Source organism: Chelonia mydas, chromosome 1, assembly GCF_015237465.2.
Source record: "Chelonia mydas isolate rCheMyd1 chromosome 1, rCheMyd1.pri.v2, whole genome shotgun sequence".
In the NCBI taxonomy this organism is placed as follows: Eukaryota; Metazoa; Chordata; order Testudines; family Cheloniidae; genus Chelonia; species Chelonia mydas.
The window spans coordinates 248,202,696-248,223,393 of record NC_057849.1 but is presented as its reverse complement, the minus strand read 5'-3'; the positions used below and the strand labels follow the sequence as shown (position 1 = coordinate 248,223,393).

Below are 20,698 nucleotides of genomic sequence, written 5' to 3'. Positions count from 1 at the left end.
TGGCAGGATCTAGTGTATTGCTGTTTCTGGGAATTGGCCTAACTGCCTGACCCAGGGCAGGACAGAATCTGCACATGCTCTCCTTCCTCTTCCCTGGAGTACGGGGCGCTCTGGAGACCATACCCTTGCAGGGGATGATGGCTGGAAGAAAAGGACAGAGGGAAGACATCCATGAGAGCAGGTAACTAGAAGGTATACATATAGGGCTGGAATACCTGCCAGGTGCCTTCCTGGGGCTTGCAGACATGTACTAGAGCCAACCCAGCTCTAGCAGAAACTTCTCTGCCTTCACAGGGTACAGGGGCTCCTGGACTTGAGGTTTCCCAGTTGCCCCAATTCTGGAAGTCGCCCTTTAGCTGTTATTTCTTCTCCCTCTTCCTGGACCTTACAGTAGCCTCCTGCTTCTTCACCTCCTTAAATATTTCTGCAACTCCAACTGCAGCTCCTCAGCCTCAGATCATTCTTATTCCCTCTCATGATCCTAAGGCTTCTTGTAGTTCCAGTGATTCCTTCCCCTCTGCTTCCCATGAAAGCCACACAGTTTTTGTCTCAAGGTTTTTATGCAAAGGGACCTGGTCTTCACTGCATCCATAGAAGATGCCAGCCCTCTCACCTTGCTGGATACCCATTTCCTGTTTTCCCTCAGTCTGCTTTGGCAACTGCTCTCCAAAGTAGCCTGTCCTACTCCTTAGCAGCCACCCAGCCTCTCCAGAGTACATGGATGCCTAGACCAAAGACTTCTCCATTGGCTCAATCCTTGGTAATCTCTGCTCTTGAAAGGGCTTTCTGGCTCCTTTCCTCTCCCCCAGCCAGGTCCAACATCTGGGTAATTAATGGAATATATCATGTTTGAAATAACCACACTAACTGGAAGCAGAAGACCAAGTCCCAGCCCAGACTCCTTCAGTGTAGGATGTAAAAGAAGTATCCTGCAATACTGCGTGTGCGTGCCTCTCAGATGAGCTGCAGAACATGGGCCCCAATTGCTTATAAAAAGCACCGGTATTCTTCCTGCTACGGGCCCCCTGCAGAGTCGATCTCTACAGCTGTAGTCTGTCTCTCCTTACAAAGCTGAGCACAATCCAAAAGTTCCATTTGTCTCAGTCAGTAAAAGTGGGGATGGAGGGTCCATCTGCCCTCCTCAGTGGCAGTTTTCCTTCCATTTTTTCTGTTGTGACCTAGAAAGCCCACGATCTCTCTGGGTTCAACAGAAACATTGTGTTGTCTCTCAGGGCAGGTTTCATCTTTAGAAACAGAGACTTTAAGGTCAGAAGGGACCATTATAATCATCTAGTCTGACCTCCTGCACAACGCAGGCCACAGAATCTCACCCACACACTCCTGTAACAAATCTCTAACCTATGTCTGAGCTATTGAAGTCCTCAAATTGTGCTTTAAAGCAGTGCGACTCAAAGTGGTGGTCTGCGGACCGGTGCCAGTCTGCGAGCCATCAGCTGCTGGTCTGCGCGCACACTGGAAAAAAAAAATTGCCGGTCCCCCACATCAGATAGCTTGAGAAGCACTGGTTTAAAGTCTTCGAGGTGCAGAGAATCCTCCAGCAAGTGACCTGTGTCCCGCGCTACAGAGGAAGGCGAAAACCCCCCAAGGCCTCTGCCAATTTGCCCTGGAGGAAAATTCCTTCTCAACCCCAAATATGGCAATCAGCTAAACCCTGAGCATGTGGGCAACACTCACCAGCCAGCCACTTAGGAAAGAATTCTCTGTAGTAACTCAGATCCCACCCCATCTAACATCCCATCACAGGCCATTGGGCATATCTACCACTAATAGTTGAAGATCAATTAATTGCCAAAATTAGGCTATCCCATCATATCATCCCTTCCATAAGCTTATCAAGCTTAGTCTTGAAGCCAGATAGGTCTTTTGCCCCCACTGCTTCCCTTGGAAGGCTATTCCAGAACTTCACTCCTCTGATGGTTAGAAACCTTCATCTAATTTCAAGTCTAAACTTCCCAATGACCAGTTTATATCCATTTGTTCTTGTGTCCACATTGGTACTGAGCTTTAAATAATTCCTATCCCTCTCCGGTATTTATTCCTCCGATATATTTTTATAGAGAGCAATCATCTCTCCCCTCAACCTTCTTTTAGACAGGTTTTCCATTTCTCGGATCATCCTAGTAGCCCTTCTCTGTACCTGTTCCAGTTTGAATTCATCCTTCTTAAACATGGGAGACCAGAACTGCACACAGTATTCCAGAGGAAGTCTCACCAGCGCCTTGTAGAACAGTACTAACACCTCCTTATCTCTACTGAAAATACCTCGCCTGATGCATTCCAAGACCGTATTAGCTTTTTTCACAGCCATATCACATTGGTGGCTCATAGTCATCCTGTGATCAACCAGTACTCCAAGGTCCTTCTCCTCCGTTACTTTCAAGTGATGTGTCCCCGTTTATAACTAAAATTCTTGTTATTAATCCCTAAATGCATGACCTTGCACGTTTCACTATTAAATTTCATCCTATTACTATTACTCCAGTTTACAAGGTCATCCAGATCTTCCTGTATGATATCCCGGTCCTTCTCTGTATTGGCAATACCTCCCAGCTTCGGGTCATCCGCAAACTTTATTAGCACATTCCCACTTTTTATGCCAAGGTCAGTAATAAAAAGATTAAATAAGATTGGTCCCAAAACTGATCCCTGAGGAACTCCACTAGTAACCTCCTTCCAGTCTGACAGTTCACCTTTCAGTATGACCTGCTGTAGTTTCCCTTTTAACCAATTCCTTATCCACCTTTCAATTTTCATATTGATCCCCATCTTTTCCAATTTAGCTAATAATTCCTCATGTGGAACCATATCAATGCCTTACTGAAATCGAGGTAAATTAGATCCACTGCATTTCCTTTGTCTAAAAAAATCTGTTACCTTCTCAAAAGGAGGAGATCAGGTTGGTTTGACATGATCTACCTTTTGTAAAACCATGTTGTATTTTGTCCCAATTACCACTGACCTCAATGTCCTTAACTACTTTTTCCTTCAAAATTTTCTCCAAGACCTTGCATACTACAGATGTCAAACTAACAGGCCTGTAGTTACCCAGATCACCTTTTTTCCCCCCTTTCTTAAAAATAGGAACTATGTTAGCAATTCTCCAGTCATACGGTACAACCCCTGAGTTTACAGATTCATTAAAAAATTTTTGCTAATGAGATTGCAATGTCACGTGCCAGTTCCTTTAATATCTTGGATGAAGATTATCTGGGCCCCCCGATTTAGTCCCATTAAGCTGTTCAAATTTGGCTTCTACCTTGGCTGTGGTAATATCTACCTCCATAACCTCCTTCCTATTTGTCGTCCTACCATCATCCTTAAGCTCCTCATTAGCCTTATTAAAGACTGAGGCAAAGTATTTGTTTAGATATTGGGCCATGCCTAGATTATCCTTGACCTCCACTCCATCCTCAGTGTTTAGCGGTCCCACTTCTTTCTTTCTTTGTTTTCTTCTTATTTATATGGCTATCGAACCTTGTACTGTTGGTTTTAATTCCCTTTGCAAGGTCCAACTCTACATGGCTTTTCACCTTTCTCACTTTATCCCTACATATTCTGACCTCAATAAGGTAGCTTTCCTTGCTAATCCCTCCCATCTTCTACTCCTTGTAGGCTTTCTGCTTTTTCTTAATCACCTCTCTAAGGTGCTTGCTCACCCAGCTTGGTCTACAACTCCTGCCTATGAATTTTTTCCCCTTTCTTGGGATGCAGGCTTCTGATAGTTTCTGCAACTTTGACTTGAAGTAATTCCAGGCCTCCTCCGCCTTTAGATTCACAAGTTCTTCAGTCCAATCCACTTCCCTAACTAATTTCCTTAATTTTTTTTAAAGTTAGCTCTTTTGAAATCAAAAACCCTAGTCACAGATCTATTTTTGTTTATCCTTCCATTTAGTTTGAACTGAATTAGCTCATGATCACTCAAACCAAGATTGTCCCCTACAACCATTTCTTCTATGAGGTCCTCACTACTCACCAAAACCAAATCTAAAATGGCATCCCCTCTTCTTGGTTCAGCAACTACTTCGTGAAAGAATCCATCAGCTGTCGCATCCAGGAAAATCTGAGCCCTATTATTATTATTACTAGCACTTGTCCTCCAGTCTATATCTGGGAAGTTAAAGTCTCCAATGATCACACAATTCCCATTAGTATTTACTTCATTAAAAACATTAAAGAGGTCTCTATCCATAACCAGATTGGATCCCTGCGGTCTATAGCACACCCCAAGCACTATCCCAGGGGAGGCTCTAGTAGCTTTCTTCCCCAATGTGATTTTTGACCAGACAGACTCTGTCTTAACCATTCCATCACTTTTTATTTCTTTACAGTCTAACTCATTCTTGATATACAATGCTACTCAACCACCTTTGCACCCAAAACATACTTGTAAAGCATCTTGTTTTCTTTAAGCGCTCCTCACTATTTCTGGGAATCCCATCTGGATCCTTGTTCTTCCCTGCTTCTCTTACTTACCCTTACATGTGGGAGACAAGACTGCACAAACAACATTATTTACTCTCTGTGCAATGGAAAAATCAGCATCTAGCAACAGTGCCTTCAGTCAGTGCTAGAGGTGCAATCAAAGCACCCCATTCCTCCTTCCTCCCTCGTCCTCTCTCAGTCCTCCCACACCCCTTACAGAATAGTACAGAGGGAAACCGCACTGGATGTTTTCTGTGCGGCAGTAGTGGTGACTACAGAAGAGCCCAAAGACAGATTCGAGGTAAGGTTTTACAAGTGCTAACAAAAGAGGATTCTCCAAAAACTCAAAACCAGACAGCTGAACCACTACAATGATAACGACTATATGGTTATCAAAATATATAGAAAGTGTTGAGAGCATTTTACATCTTGAGGATACCACTAGAACGCTCAGGAAACCAGAAACCACCTGGAACTCAACAGCAACTACTGGAATAAGCAAGAAGCAGGGGTAGCTAGAATCTATCCCTGAAAAAGAGACCACAAGATAGGAACCTTTCATTGCTGTCTTCTATGGGACCTAATGAGCACACCAAGGTCTGGAATCAGAAAATTTTAATCCAAAAGACAGCTGGTCCTGCTGCCCAAACAGAGTGAAAACAATAGGGACAACGAATAATAAAGTTTCTAGAGCTACACAGTTTAAGCTATAAACATTTACTACTCCTAGGGGGAAAAAACAAAACAAAAAAAATCCCACACCACTATCAACAAACAAACAATAACTGAATTTAGAGAATTCTGAAAACAAAAACAAACAAACCAAGAAAAACCCCACACCCAGAAAGAAAAGCGGGAAACTCCATTACCGTGGATCCAGGACTTCGCCGATGATTTCTTCCAGCTTGTCGATAAAATTAACAAATTCTGAAAGTCCCTTTACATGGGTTCTTAAAGTATCAAATGGTGAAGGTGCACAACCTTTTCCTCCAAGTTCTATCATTCGGATGAAAGATGTTGCCATCTATTATCAGAAAAATATTTAGGTAGGTAGAACTATAGTGGTAAAAGAAGACGTGTATAATATTAGGAAGAGAAAATTATCAATTGTTTTGAAGTCGTAATCTTCTCCCAAGTCAAAAGGCAGCTGCTTGCTAGCATGAACAGTCCTAGTGAAGTCAATGGGGTTACTTATGGTAGTAAACTTTATGCCTGGTGACAACCATTTGCAAGCTCATGATTTAAAATAGTGCAGCATTAATATGAGGTCTGCAAACAAAATATAAAATTGGGTCCAAGTAATTAAGCACTGCCTTTTGCCAAATTAAGCTTAAAAATATCACTGTGCATTATTGTATAGATATATGCACGTGAGTAACTTTTTGCCCGCAAGCTGAACTCAACAGGCCTACTCGTGGCTATAACTAGGATCAGGGACATACTGTGCATTGTGAACATTTTCTAAAGTGAGAGCGACTAAAAGTTAGTCACTGAAGTGGCCTAATTTTCCAGACACCCACAACTTTCTTTCAGGGGAGAGAGGAGAAAAATCAAATGAGAGCTCAGGATGTTCATCACTGCTGAAAATCAAGTCAGTTATATATTCTAAAATCAAGTCAGTTTTATCTACTATATAAATATAGTAAAGTTTTCATATATTTATGTAGTAGATCTATACATATAGTAAATAAAAATATTAAAAATATAAGACTGCCCCAAGCAGAATTTACACTTACAATTTTACAGCAACTTTCAGAAGAATTAGTTTTCTACTCCTATCTTTTTTAGGAAAAGAAAACTTTTGACAATCCTATCTCTGTTTGCAAAGATGCAATAGTAATTGTGTATATAATTTTTAACTTCAGATTATACACATCTTATGACCTCTTAGGACTTGAAAACAGTACAACTGAAATAATTCTAGCAAAAAAAGAAAGCAGACCTGCCAACGTTCATATCTTTGCTCTGTTAAAGATTTGCTGTGGATTGCATGTGGTTCATAGGACCTTGCCTCCTCAATGGAAAATATTTTGGCTTCATGTAATTTATCCTAGACAAAGATGCCAAAAAGAGAAGACTTCTTTATACAGTAGAGAAGTTTCCCCTTTGGCAACTCAGAAAGAGAGGGAAATGAATCCAGTCCAAACACATACTTTTTTTATACAACATTAAGAGCTGAAATAATCCTAGAACTGAGGTTTCACAATTTTTTCCATATTTATTCAACCATAAGATCATAGGAGTTCGGCTGCTTCAGCATAAATAAAGGTTACTTACCCTACAGTAACAGTGGTTTTTCACTGGATCAGTTTATTCCACTGTAGCTGCTCATGCGCCTCATGTACACAAGATCAAATTCTTTCGAATAGCAGTGTTTGTCAGGGCCACGTACACACCCTGTGCCTCCTTGTGCTCCCACACAAGGGCATCAAAGGCAGAGCTGCTGCAACCCTCCCCCAGTTTCTTTGCAGTTTGAAGCCCATGGTAGCCGAGAACTCTGAAAAGCAAGGATGGAGGGCATCAGTTAGTGTAAGGTACGTAACTTTTCTCTCCCTGTACGTGTCAGTGCGGCTTCCATTATAGGTGACTGACAAACAGTCCTCTCCTTCTGGATAATAAGATGAGTAGTATCAACTTCCTCAGTTGATCAGAGATTTTAGTATTGCTCTCCGAATCTAGCATCTGCTCTGGCAACTAAGACAAATGCATGTTTGTTTGTTTTTCCCCCCCACTCCAAAAAAACAAAACAACTTGTCAGTTGGTTTGCAGATCTTGGAATTGGAAACATTTGTGAAGCAGGTGGAGGATGTTATTTGAGCCCTGGTGTAGTGAGCCTTGATGGTCAATGGGAGGAGCTCACCAGCCAATGGATAACAGGGAGATACAAAGATTATTTAAGTGGTATCAGAATGTAATGAGATGGCCTGTCCCTTGGAATGGCTGTCTACAGATAGACAGGAAAAAAAAAGGGAGACAGTCTGAACAGTTTGTTTCTGTCAATGTAGTAAAGTAAGGCTCAGGAAAACTTCTAGTGTATATAAATTCAGGAGGAAGACAGGCAGATTTATTGGTTGATTCAGAAGGAATTCCAAGGCCACCGTGGGGATGAACTTGGATTGAGGTTTGAGCACCACCATAACCCCATGAAACACTGTGTGGGAAAGCCCTGCTGCAAGTACTTGGAGCTCCCTCGTTCTCCTGGCTGATGCAATTGCAAGTAGGAAGATAGTCTGGAGTCTTGAGAGGACAAAGTTGAGGTCCCAGGAGGAAGTAGGCCCTTGAGGAAATCAGATACCATCAAATGAGTGGAGACCAAGCATAACTGTACAGGCAAATGACAAGCAAAAATTGCTGAGAAGTATGTTTCATCTGCATAAATGAAGCTGAATACAGGTTAAGTGGAACGTTATTAAACCTTGTGAACTGCTCTGTCCATGTAGCTGAGTTGTTTCCAGTCTAAATCTGTGTTCCCTGGTCCCATGGTGTCTCCTCAGTGACAGCCCCTCCAGTTCCACTGATCATGACGCAAGGTGGACATCAACTGGCCAAAGCATAGTAAAATGAAGGAAGTAGTAGCAGATCTCCAGTACTGAAACTGGAATAGGGTCCAGGCCCCACTGGGCAGTCCAAATAAAGAACTTCTTCCAATCTGACAAATAAGTTCTTCTGTGGACATCTTCCTGCTCTGTATCAGGATATCCTGGAGTTATCTAGAGCAGTCTGTTTATGGCACTTAACCAGACAACATCCAGACTATCAAATGCAAATTCTAGATGAAGTATCTGACTACAGTGCTGCCTTTGCCAGTATGGAGCCCCCCCCCTCCCACCACATATTCTTGTTTGTCTCAATTTTGGAAGTCACCCTGAGGATAAAGGGGAGTCCGTGGAAAGGCATAAAGGAAGCTTGGATTCCACTACAGAAGAAAGGAGTTGGCAATGATCTCAGGCTCATGACCCCTCTGAAACAGAAATTCTGACAATTGGAATTGTCCTGGGTGGCAAACATGTCTACCATAGGAACCGACCCAGCTACAGAATAATGGGTGTAAGATGGATCTCCACAGGAAGAGGAAGAACTTGTGATTGGCCAAGAACCGCCTACAGAGGAAGTCTGCCAGGTTGTTGCTGATTCCTGGGAGATGGGACATTAGAGTCATCCCAAGTCAATGACATCACATCCATAACTTGATGGTCCCCCGACAGAAGAAATGAGTATGAACCTCCTGGCTTGCTGACGTAGTGCATCACAGAGTTGTTGGCCATCAGGTTCAGCACTGCAGAATTTTGAAGACCAGATAGTAAGTCCATGCAGGACATTGACATGAAGCTGAAAGTCTTCCCAGGACCAGGTCCCGGTCCCTCGCATCTTTAGATGGTCTAGGTGGGCTCCCTCACTTGCTCCTGATGCACTAGTAATTAAACTTCTTGTTAGGAGGTGGGATGTAGAACTGCACACCTCCATGTCCGTTTTTGGGTTCCTTCCACCATCTCTGCTCTGCAATGCCAAGAGGTGAACCACAACATTCTTTGCCATTTGGGTGTTTTGCTGGGGAATAGAGTGACCGTAGCCAGAATCAGAGTGGCCACAGGGGAAGTCTGGCAAGCAGTGCAACATACATGCATGCCAACATAGGGCCTAGTTGCCCCAGACACATTCATAATGTTGTTGTTGTTGACGACTTGGTTTTTATTGCAAGTAATAACAGTTGCACTGAGAGGAATCTGTCATTGGGAAGGTATGCTCCCACAGACCTGGAATTGATCAAGGCTTCTGTGAACACTAACACCTGTGATTGGAGAGACACTTTTTTGTTGTTCACCAGGAGACTCAGCTGAGAGAATAGGGAGAGAGCGTAGTTCAGGCTCACAGCCATCCCCTCCTGAGATAGGTCTGTGATCAGCCAATTGTTGAGGTAATCATAAACGTGGCTACCCCTCCTTCTGAAATGAGCCACTATATTGCTTGGCACTTAGTGAAGATTTTTAAATGCCATGGAAAGCCTGAATGATAGTACCTTGTTTTGGTAATGATTGAGTCCACTGTCAATCGTAGGTACTTCTTGTGGGCTGGATGGATGGCTATGTAGAAGTACGCATCCTGAAAGTCAAGAGGAGACCAAATGTTACCATCCTGAAACTCACGCATCATATGTATTTGTTCAGTCAAAAATCTAGTATAGGATTAAGACCCCTTTCTTCTGATATTTTTTCTTCTTCCTGAAGGAGAAGAAACCCTCTTCCCCGGTACTCTGTAGATACTTCATGGCTCCTAGATAAAGCAGTAAGACCACTTCTTGTTGTAATATTTTCTCATGAGAGGGATCCCTGAAGGAGGACAGAGGAGGAAAGTTGGTACGGATAATGTCTAGAAATGGACAGGATAGCCTCTAGTGCCCATTTGTCAGCTGTGAAAGCTGCCTAGGCGTGGTGAAGAAGGGGCAAGGTGGTTCCCAAAGATAAGTGAAAGCTCCGGATTGACTCCAGTGTGACTCTCAACACTCCCATCAAATCTGCAGCTACTGAGAGCGAGTCAGATTAGCCAAGGAGGTGGGGGAAAAAAAAAAAAAAAAAAAACAGTCACCCCCTGGAGTACCTGAACTCTCTCTGGGTGCTCTGATTGACAACCACAGAAATAGGACTGTGTCCTCTGCTGGGGCTTATACTTTTAAGGTTTCCTATAGAGGGCCAGCACGTAAATCCCTAAGGACAATAGCATTGCGTTAAGAGGGAGTGGAGTACTTAGTATATTTTCTGGCTGAAGAGCTCCATCTCCTCAAAGGGCAGGTCTTCCAAAGTGGCCTGCAGCTGACACAGTATACCAGATACCTGGAGCCATGAGGCCTCTCTCCTAGTGACTGCCCACCCATCAACCCTATAGCCATATCAGCTGTGTCCATGGACACCCATAGCTACATTCTGATGACCATCTAGTCCTCCTTAATGATTTCCGTTAACTCATCCCGGTTTCTCTTGGATTTTGGATGAGAAGAGTGACCTTCACCCAAGAAAGAAAACAGTACTTTGATAAATTACTAGCCCCGATTTGCCAAACAGAATTATGTTGATCAGTCTCTCTGTCTTGCATCCAGAGAGAGGTCCGATTTTTTTGGATCTGCATCCTTTGGTATGCCTTTTATGGACCTTGATTTTTCTTGTACTTCCAAAACAACTAAAGACTCTGGGTTTGGATGCGCATAAAAGCGTTCAAAGCCTTTGAGGGGCACCCAATATCTCGACTCCATTCTTTTCAAAGTGGGAGGAAGAGTTGCCGGGATTTGTCACAGTCCTCTGACCAGTTCCAGGATCCCTTCATTAACAGGGAGAACAATTCTGACTGGCATCATCGCACTCAAAATACTTGTACATAGAGTACCTGTCCAGGCTGTAGATAGCCTAGTCTATCACTGGCACTGGGGCTGGTGTCAGGGCCTATTCTGACACTGATGAAGACTCTGTGGGTGGAGACAGAGATTGTTGTGATCCCTCTGTCGTCATGTCTTCCTCTTGGGGGCCATGTTCAGTTCTAGTGTGGGAGGACTGGCTAATGATGCAATCACCCACTCTTCCTGTAAGCATTGGGGGGCGGGGAAGGAATCTTAAATGCATGAGATGACAGTCTCCAGTAAAGGCAATATGGGCAAGGTATCATGTCATATGGATACTGGCCTGACTAGGGCTAGCCCAGTGCCACACATCTGGGGCAGTGCTCTTAATAAGGACTCCCAGGTGTCCTCCTTAGGGTCACACTCTAAAGGCAGAGGAGAAAGTCTCTGCTCAACACCAGCAAGAATGAATACACCAACAATGGCATAGAAGAGCATATCTTCTCTTTGAAAGGCAGTGCCATAGGTTGATAGGGCACTGGGGCTGATGGTTTCTTTCCATTGCAGGGAAACACTCTGGAGATCATTCAGATTCCTCCAGAGTATTTCTCAGATCTTTTCTGGGTTCCATGAAAGATGGAAAAATCAGAGGTCTCATTCCCTCTGCCATTCCTGATCTGGTGGAGGACTCATATGCTCGGTCCTTTGAGAAATCATGTTTTCTTTCCTCCTTATGGAACTTCCCTTAACATTTGCATCTATGTTTGGAATCCGTTCAGTTCCATGAATGAGCCTCATCTTTATATATAAGCACAGGTGCTGGATTTCCTGCCTGGGGTAGGCACCAAGGCTGTCCATTTTTGGTGCCAAGGTTTTCAGTGCCAAGGACTGGCCAGTGTTGAAGGGGACCTGGCCAGCATCAAGGTCACCAGTGCTGGCTCTGCTGGTGCTTTCTTCGGATTCTTTCTAGTGCTTGATCTCTACATACAATGTATGCTCAAGAAAGTGCTGGCAGATACAAGTTTATCTGGCCTTGCTCTGGTAGTGACCATCTCCTGTGGTTCCAAAATGACACATATGGACTGCTCCAATAGATGTAGCTTGAGTGGAGTGAAAAGGACTTGTACATAGAGTACCTGTCCGGGCTGTAGATAGCCTAGTCTAGGCAAAGAGGCATTGATTGTCCATGCTTGAAAGGGATCAGTCTCCCACAGGATGGGCAAGGTTTAAACCTTGACAGTATGGAGTCCACTATGAGGCATAGCAGCTGACACCCAGCACCTTGTCCGACTGTGCAGGCATGTTCTCCAGGAACTTCCCCCTCCCCCCCCCCTTTTTTTTTTTGCAGGGAGAAGGCACACCCAAATGAAGGGAGTGTAAAGATGAAAAATTTCTTCATAAATTTAATTAAAACAAACATTTTTTAAAAGTATCTAAGAAGAGTCACACTCACTAGGTTCCATCTTGCTGCCATAAGCAGGAAGAGGGAAGTGAGGTAGGATCACAGCTGCTGCATAAGCCCTTGTGAAGAAGCATGAGAAGACACAGGGTGCATGTATGGCCCCAACAGACACTGCTATTCAAAGGAATCTGATCTTGCATGCATGAGGTGCATGCCCATTTACAGCGGGGTCCACAATGACAAGTATTTAAAGAACATGATATACTAAATCTATTTCCAGCTCCATTCAAAATGACTCGTAACATCAGATTCAAAATTAGTTTGAATTTGTTTAAAAAAAAAAAAAAAGCACACAACTGGGTGCTTTAAAGGTTGGAGACCTTTGAACAAAATTCTCATCTACTTATCAACTATGTGTAATTAAAACAGTATTCCTGACAGTGCTACACCTTATGAGAAAGGACCTCTATATTTGTGCCCTTTTGACACTTATTGTAAGCAGAATATACTCCAAAACTCTTCTAGCACTCACTATTCTTAGAAGGAATTTTCACCGCTCTGATATGGTCTGCATGAAATTCCCAGAGAGCCTAAATCACAAAGCTTGTAGTAAAACAAAAATGTATTAAAAACAAAGAAAAATTTAGTTAAAGCAAAAGAAAAATGCATGCATAACATACTGAGAACTAAACTGGGCAGAAGTTAATCCAGATCAGTATGCATACCATACTCATTTCAGGATTCTAGTTATTACTTTGGATAGACAGTTTTGATTTCTGTTGCTCCCATATCCTTTTTACAACTTGGGTGTACATGCACACAAATTGTTTCCTTGCTCACCTTTGCAACTGATGTCCAAGTAGGCATCCACCCCACTCTGCAAGCTCTTTGCTATAGTCTAAGAGATGTACTTTTCCAGGTTATTTGTCCTGACTGGATAGGTTAGCCTGAATCCAATTTGTTCTCAGCCTTACATCTGAGTTTAAAGACGCAGCATTCACATTTTTATAATTGTTTCATTACTTCTGATCTACTCCAAATATGTATTCTTGCAAGATTAATGCTGATTTGACACATACCAGGAAAATGGACATTTGTCTGTTCTGTGCAGCATGCTTTAGGTCAGTGAAGGCTTCTCTTCCAAGTCCTCTATCAGGAATATTTAAAACATGAGCCACGGCCAGATCATTCTTAGAATTCACCAACAGGCTTAAATATGCATAAACAAACTTCTTCACGATCAATAGCAACTGCATAAGAAAGTGTCAAGTTAGCTTGTCTCAAAAAAATTAAAATAAAAAAACCTATTTAAAAATGAATTAGGTATACGCAGAAATCATTGTTCTGAAAGAGTAAGAATATCAGTCATGCTGAATTACAAGACACTGACTTCTATACATATAGAGACTGGGAAATGATGAATGTAAGCCAGTATGGCCCAAGCATGTGGAATTTTAATATGTTGAAAGTTTTTGTACATAATGCTACATAATCCACATGAGATTTAGAGCATTCTCATTTCCCTTTCTCTTCAACACTTTGATAAGCATCAATTTGTATCTGACATTATCTAGGTCTTCTTCCATAAACATCCTTACAACAAAGGCACTTTTCATAACCTAAGGCCCCACTGATGTCAATGGAAGTTTTGCCAATGGTTCATGATTTCATTTCTAGTGCATTCACTTTTCAACAAGGTACTAGAACTTGAAGTGATAAACTATGACCCCCCACAAAAAACTTATTTATATTACAGCTGCACTCTAGTGTGCTAGGCCCCATGCAAACATAAGAAGACAGTCCCTGACCTGAAGAATGTACAGTCTAAGCAAGAACAGACACACTAAAAGGAAAAGAAAATAGATTGGTGAAGAAAGTAAACAAGAACATATGGTTACTTAGGAAGTTATGCATATCTGAGTGTTTTTTTAATGGAGCATCTGGGATGGAGATGTAGGAAGAAGAATTGTGAGAAAGGGAGGAGACACTAAGAACAAGAGGAAAAAAGTAGAGGAAGACTGAAGTTTAGAAGAGGAAAAAGAAAGAAGGGTGAGAAATGTATTTGTCAAGTAGACCAAGGAAGACTTGTGCTAGTAGCAGCGGGGTACAGGAAGGAGAAAACAAGAGTCCAAATTTCAAAAATTCAACAAGCCTGATGTCAGATAGCTGAGAAGGAAGTTCTGGGGAAGGAAGCAAACATGTTCTGACTTGTCCCCAAATGCCATGCTGGAGCTCCCTCTTATGGTGAGCGTATGAATATTGGAGAGGGCAAGAGACTCCTACTAGCTGGTCAGTCTCCCTGTAGTGCAGGAGAAGAAAAGGGATGGGAAGGCATGGGTACCCAGCATTTCCAGGAAGCCCATGGTGGTTTGACTGAGGACAAGCAAACGCCAACTTATGCCCCCCTTTCATTTGCTGGAGCTGCTATCACTACTGTTGGTGAGAGAGTTTCTCTAATGTGTAAGTAGGGTAAAAGAGTGGAAGTTAAATAAAATCTGAGGTGCAAATCATAGTGGAGCCATTACCTCACTGTTCATCTGTGAGCAAGTCACTAGACTATTATTCAAGGCAACATCTGAGTATAAAAGGAGGAGAAAAAAAAAAGAAATTATGGCCCACAACTGCTGCCTTGCCTATGCATAAGGCAAGTTAACTTTTTCTTCCACGTTAATGGGGACCTAACCTTACACCCCCTAACTAAGGGCTCCTACAGAAGCCTGGTCCTGCTCTTCAGGCTTGCAGAAAAGACCTGTCTCGTTATTCAAGGGTACAGAGAGCAGCATATAGCATGTTTTCTAGCCCTATAAGCAGAGGCATGAACTACCAACAAGCTCAGGTGTGATACTGGAGGTCATTAAGTATTCTCTACTCTGACAGTTTAGACTAGCAATAATTGAGGAAGAACACGTTGTGTTACATTTCACCTATTCACTTTTGCATACAGAGTGAATATTTTTTAGAAGTTGTAATGAAGATGAAAAGTTTTACCTTAACATTATCCTGGCTGTGTCTGATTGGTGTTGAGGGTATGGAAAGACTAGAGCCATTCTCTTCTGATAAGCCAGAGATAAATTTTAACAGTTGAACCTTCAGTAAAATACACAGAGTAGGATTAAATATGAAGATGACTGAAAATTGAAAAAAATTAGTAATTATTTCAGTACTGTAAATAGCCTTATCCCAACAATGGCCTCCTCCAATCCTTGAAAGAGGAAGCAGCCTGCAAAGGTTTCAGAGTAACAGCCGTGTTAGTCTGTATTCGCAAAAAGAAAAGGAGTACTTGTGGCACCTTAGAGACTAACCAATTTATTTGAGCATAAGCTTTCGTGAGCTACAGCTCACTTCATCGGATGCATACTGTGGAAACTGCAGAAGACATATACACAGAGACCATGAAACAATACCTCCTCCCACCCCACTCTCCTGCTGGTAATAGCTTATCTAAAGTGATCACTCTCCTTACAATGTGTATGATGATCAAGTTGGGCCATTTCCAGCACAAATCCAGGTTTTCTCACCCCCCACACCCCCTCCAAAAACCACACACACAAACTCACTCTCCTGCTGGTAATAGCTTATCCAAAGTGACCACTCTCCTTACAATGTGTATGAAAATCAAGGTGGGCCATTTCCAGCACAATGAGGGGTGGGGGGAGGGGACCTGGATTTGTGCTGGAAATGGCCCACCTTGATTATCATACACATTGTAAGGAGAGTGGTCACTTTGGATGGGCTATTACCAGCAGGAGAGTGAGTTTGGGGGGGGGGGGGGGGGGCAGAGGGTGAGAAAACCTGGATTTGTGCTGGAAATGGCCCAACTTGATCATCATACACATTGTAAGGAGAGTGATCACTTTAGATAAGCTATTACCAGCAGGAGAGTGGGGTGGGAAGAGGTATTGTTTCATGGTCTCTGTGTATATAATGTCTTCTGCAGTTTCCACAGTATGCATCCGATGAAGTGAGCTGTAGCTCACAAAAGCTTATGCTCAAATAAATTGGTTAGTCTAAGGTGCCACAAGTACTCCTTTTCTTTCAGCCTGCAAAGATCTCTCTACTCTTGAAAACACAAAACTTCCAAAGAGGAACCTGTATAAGCAAGTAACTGAGATGCAAGCCTGAAAAACCAGTTTATGGGAAGAGTTTCTATAGGACAATGCTGGGCAGGAGCATACTCAGCCTTGTGTTGAAAGGTATGTTTGTCACCATTTCAGCTGATGCCTCCAAAACAGAGAATGTGGGACTACTGGAAATGGTTAACCAAAAAAAAAAGGAAGCTGCACATAGGAGGAAGAAAAGACAGCTAAAAAACAACCTAGGACACTGGAGGCAGAGTCAAATCCATGCCTAAGGATACTAGGAGGAAATGTGGAGGCAGGGGTAAGATGGGCAGCTATTGCCCTCAAACAGGAAAAACTTTCCCAGAATCTAGACCAGAGAGACAAAATCATCCTCTGCTCCTTTCTATTTGGCTACACTTTAAGAATCTTGACATAGATCTAAAATTGCATATGCCATTTTTCATCCTATAGTGAAGCATTTTGCCTATGATATTTAGATCTTTTATGTCAAATTCCTTTTCAATTAGACACGGTTTATAGAAACCCAAGTGCTGCAGCCAAAATTGGGGCTCACTCACTGAAACTCAGTTGAGTGCTCATTGTACTCTGGAGGTCAAGTCAAAAAAACTAAAATTTAGGAGGAAAAAAAAATGTGGTGACATGTCTATAGTTGACAGATATGACAGCAAAAATAGAACATGAATGACTTACCATCACTTATCTCACTCAAACTGGACCCTAAAGATGGATGAGACTGTTTCAAATCAATCATCTGTTCAGTTCCTTATTACTAGTAGCTTTTTACTTTTATCTTCTCATGCTTTATTAATTTTAGGGTTTGGATCAAATAAAGTAACTGTAGTTAACCAAAACCACCTTTCACCAACTTATCTAAATTGATTATAACATAGAAATTGATCTGAGAGAGTAGTTCTTAAATTAACCCATTTTATAGCCATGGAGCCTGGTAGGGACTAGGATTACTTGAGAGTAATCTTAACTGAGAAGCACTGAAGTGTTCTTATTAGATATTCATTTCAATGGTTTCCCCCCACAGAATCTTTGAAGTCTATTTCAATCACTATCAGTCTATTGATTCTCCATGTTCAGAAGTACTGTAAATTGTTATAGGCACACAGCAATTCTCCAAAACAGGTCATATTTTTGGAGTTTAATGTACCGTCATATCCACATTGATATATCATTAGAAAGCTTGTTTTATGTATGTTTAGATGAGCTATTATGTGGAGCAGTCAAGTGGTGCCATAAGATATAGGCGAGGTGAAACAATCATACCCAAAATTAGAATAATTTTTTGCCCAGTTCCAGAAATACTGAAATATGACCACAGTTTTTCCTGTTTAAGTTGAAATTAACACCTAAATGTGTGTTAACACCTTAACCAACAAACAAGAATGTATTCAAAGATGTATATTGGTTTTGCATGGGTAAATATTTTTTTCAGATATGATGAAGCAGGTGGCAAAAATGGCAGATATCAATATTGTATATTTATCACCACACATTTTTAATTGCCAAGGTATCTCACAAGTTTTCTATATTTTCAGTTGAAATTTGCTGACCAGATCCGTCTCAGAGAAGGCTGCGCACCAGTAGCAGAAGACTGCATGGCCACCGTTCGTACTACATAGTGGATAGATATAAACGTACATGAATTCCTAATGTAATTCTTCTGATAGTTTTAATTTGTATGTACAAAAGCTTACAAATGGAGAATAGATGCTACATTGTAACTGCCTATGCATGCAGTACTAGGCTTTTTGAAATATTCTAGAAACTAGCTTTTTAATTCAGTGACATTTACACAAAGGTCAGTATTAGTACTAGAGATGAAAAATACATGGCTTCATATTACGAATATGCAAACGCTATGAGAGAAAGAACTAACCTAACAAAAAGTAGTGAAAACAAAGTCCACAAACAAGTCCTTGACTCTGCACTGAAGAGGCATAAAGAGCATGTTACAGCTCTTACCAACCATTTCATCAACAATATGACAAACCCATTTGACCTTGAATCACATCCAGAGGTGATCATCATCATCATCATATCTACTGGACTGCAGGTAACATCAGGTGCTCAACTTTCTACTGAAAATAGCAGGTGTTGGTGAAGAACAAGTAGAGAGATTTGGGAGAGATGCACCCAATTCTGATGGAACACATAGCTTCTTCTGTCAAGTTAAGAAATCGGGCATCAACAACATTTGCTGACGTGGCCTCGAAGACCAAGTTTAAGTCTGGCAAGGGAGGAACAATCACAGCAGCTATAAGTCCATACATTGTTTTCCACAGAGCCTTGTCCTTAGTAAGGATGCAGAAATGATGTTTCAATGGCATTTGTTCTTAGGCACAGGTTCTATTCTGTGACTATGTTCCTCTTTCATGTGATGGAATAATGAGAAGAACAAAAAGCTAAGTTAGTGCATCAGCTGGAAGCTCAAGCTGAAAGAATCCATGAGTTAAGAGCATGCAACAAAAACCACAGTGTACATCAGAGATGCCATGGCTGTAATACAAACAATGTCTGGACACAAATTCCACACATACTGTGAACTGGCTGCTGAACACTTGAGGCAGGTCCTAAAAAGATTTAACAAAGCTAATTCAGAAAGCAAGTCCTTGACAGATGTGACAACAATAACTCCTTGAAAACTGCAGAAAGACAGTGCTGGATGGCATCTAAGGTAGAATGGCAAGAAATACCAGGTGATTGGTGGATGCCCTGTGCCTCCATAGAAAAAAAATTCTAAATGTGGCATCCAACAAGCAGTCACTCGTAAAATTCCTCTGTGAATGCATGGCTCAAAATGCACCTGAAAGTGTAGGAGCATACCCAACAAACACTCCATCTTACTGCAGGCTTCTCCAATGGTGAAGTAACAAAGTCCATCAATGGTAGATGTGTTGAAGAAGCTCAAGACTCATACAGTACTCAAGAGGAAGCAGATGCAAAAATGCTTCTGCATACTATGTGCTATATCTGGGTCTCTTAATGCCAAAAGGAACCATAGAATTAGGTCACCTGGTACAGATGTTATAGTCCTTGCTGTTCATTACCTTCCAAAAATGTAACACATAGATAAAAATGTTGATTGAAACAGGCATCATTACCAGCACAACTGATAGGAGTCACTTCATACCTGCATGTGCAATCTGTAATGCACTCACTCCTGACTTCTGCAACATACTTCCTGCTGTACACACATTAACAGGGTGTGACTCTGTCATCCCTATTTGGTATGGGGGGAGGGGGAGAGAGAATCTGTATTTAATGTTGTCAAAACAAAGAGCTTCCTGCTTCAGTAAGGGGGGGGATAAATAAATAATAAAAAAAAAAAGACACCTGATTTACTTATGCCTCAATCTAGCCATCAAAAAGGACAAACCACAGGCCAAACTCATCATCATGTGAGGACAGTTTTGAAGAGCATGTCAAAAGAGCATCTTGGCAAACAAAGATTTGGATGTCTTAGCACACAGGTAAACCAGATATTGCATCACCACTGCAATATTTTTAGAAAAATGTGGATGATGAACAACTTTCTGTATTCTTCAAGAGTGCAAAGGCATCTGAGAGTCTTCAAGACCTTATTGTGTCTCTACCAGTAGGGGTTGCTGCACAATCAACTGCGTCTGTAGGCAGAACAATATTCCCTGCATAGAAGTGTACATGCCAAGGCAGCGAAGACTGTAGTAACCCACTGAGATGCTTTCTTGGTGTGCCCACAACTGCAAGTCACCTTGTTACTCCTCTGCCACAGCATGAAAGGAATTTGTTGGTACTAAACTGTGTGACAACTCCCTGTCACCCCAGTCTGTTACCAGCCAAACTCCTTAGGACTCTTGTCAGCCCTTACTTGCCTTGCAGGTAAGGCTTCCTGAACACTGCCTTGCAGTTCCTGAACCCTCTTAAAGAGCGTTCCTCTGTAGTATCCAGCCCTGTTACTGTACAGTCACAAATCCACTGTCTACAAAGAAACAGAATACACATCAGCCTGTTGTCTCAGTTGAGAATGAACACCTCACTTTAATACAACAGCACTAAGATGAATTTATAATAAAACAAAAATAAGTTTATTAATAAAGAACAGAGTAGGGGATACGAATCAGAGATCATAGAAACAGAATATGGTTACAAATAAAAAGTATAATCACGCTTTCTCATGGACAAAACTCAACAAACTACAATACTTGTCTAATGCAGTTTTCTCATCTACAGCCACTTCTTAGCATCACGCAACCCACATGACTGGAGAGCCACTGTTCATGAATACAAAGAGCACTGACCTCTCTGTTCCCTGAGTGATGGATAACCAAAATGTCTTTTTGCTTCTCTTCATATCCTCAAAGTTTATTGTCTGCATCACCAGAGTCAGGATGAACTCCTGGAGTTCAGACGCCAGTGTCTTCCTATACTGATTTCACATCCTCATGTTAATTTGTT

At 41.9% G+C, this 20,698-nt stretch overlaps 1 protein-coding gene across 9 annotated transcripts in view; it reads right to left on the bottom strand.

Moving 5' to 3' along the window:
- Positions 1-20,698, bottom strand: part of LOC102932484 (PARP1 binding protein) — a 93,563-nt gene that overhangs the window by 56,700 nt on the left and 16,165 nt on the right. For 5 of the 9 annotated variants that reach the window (XR_006289190.1, XM_037879623.2, XM_037879637.2 and 2 more), the window contains exons 4-6: positions 15,159-15,257; positions 13,250-13,420; positions 5,313-5,467 (exon numbers count right to left, since the gene is read on the bottom strand). Coding sequence is in view for 8 of the 9 variants with exons in the window: in XM_037879623.2 (XP_037735551.1) it covers positions 5,313-5,467; positions 13,250-13,420; positions 15,159-15,257 (425 nt within the window). In the remaining variant the exon portion in view is untranslated. Of the gene's footprint in view, positions 1-5,312; positions 5,468-6,385; positions 6,494-13,249; positions 13,421-15,158; positions 15,258-20,698 lie in introns of all 9 variants that reach the window. The other 4 variants (XM_037879632.2, XM_037879618.2, XM_043541874.1 and 1 more) reach the window with 2 other exon arrangements.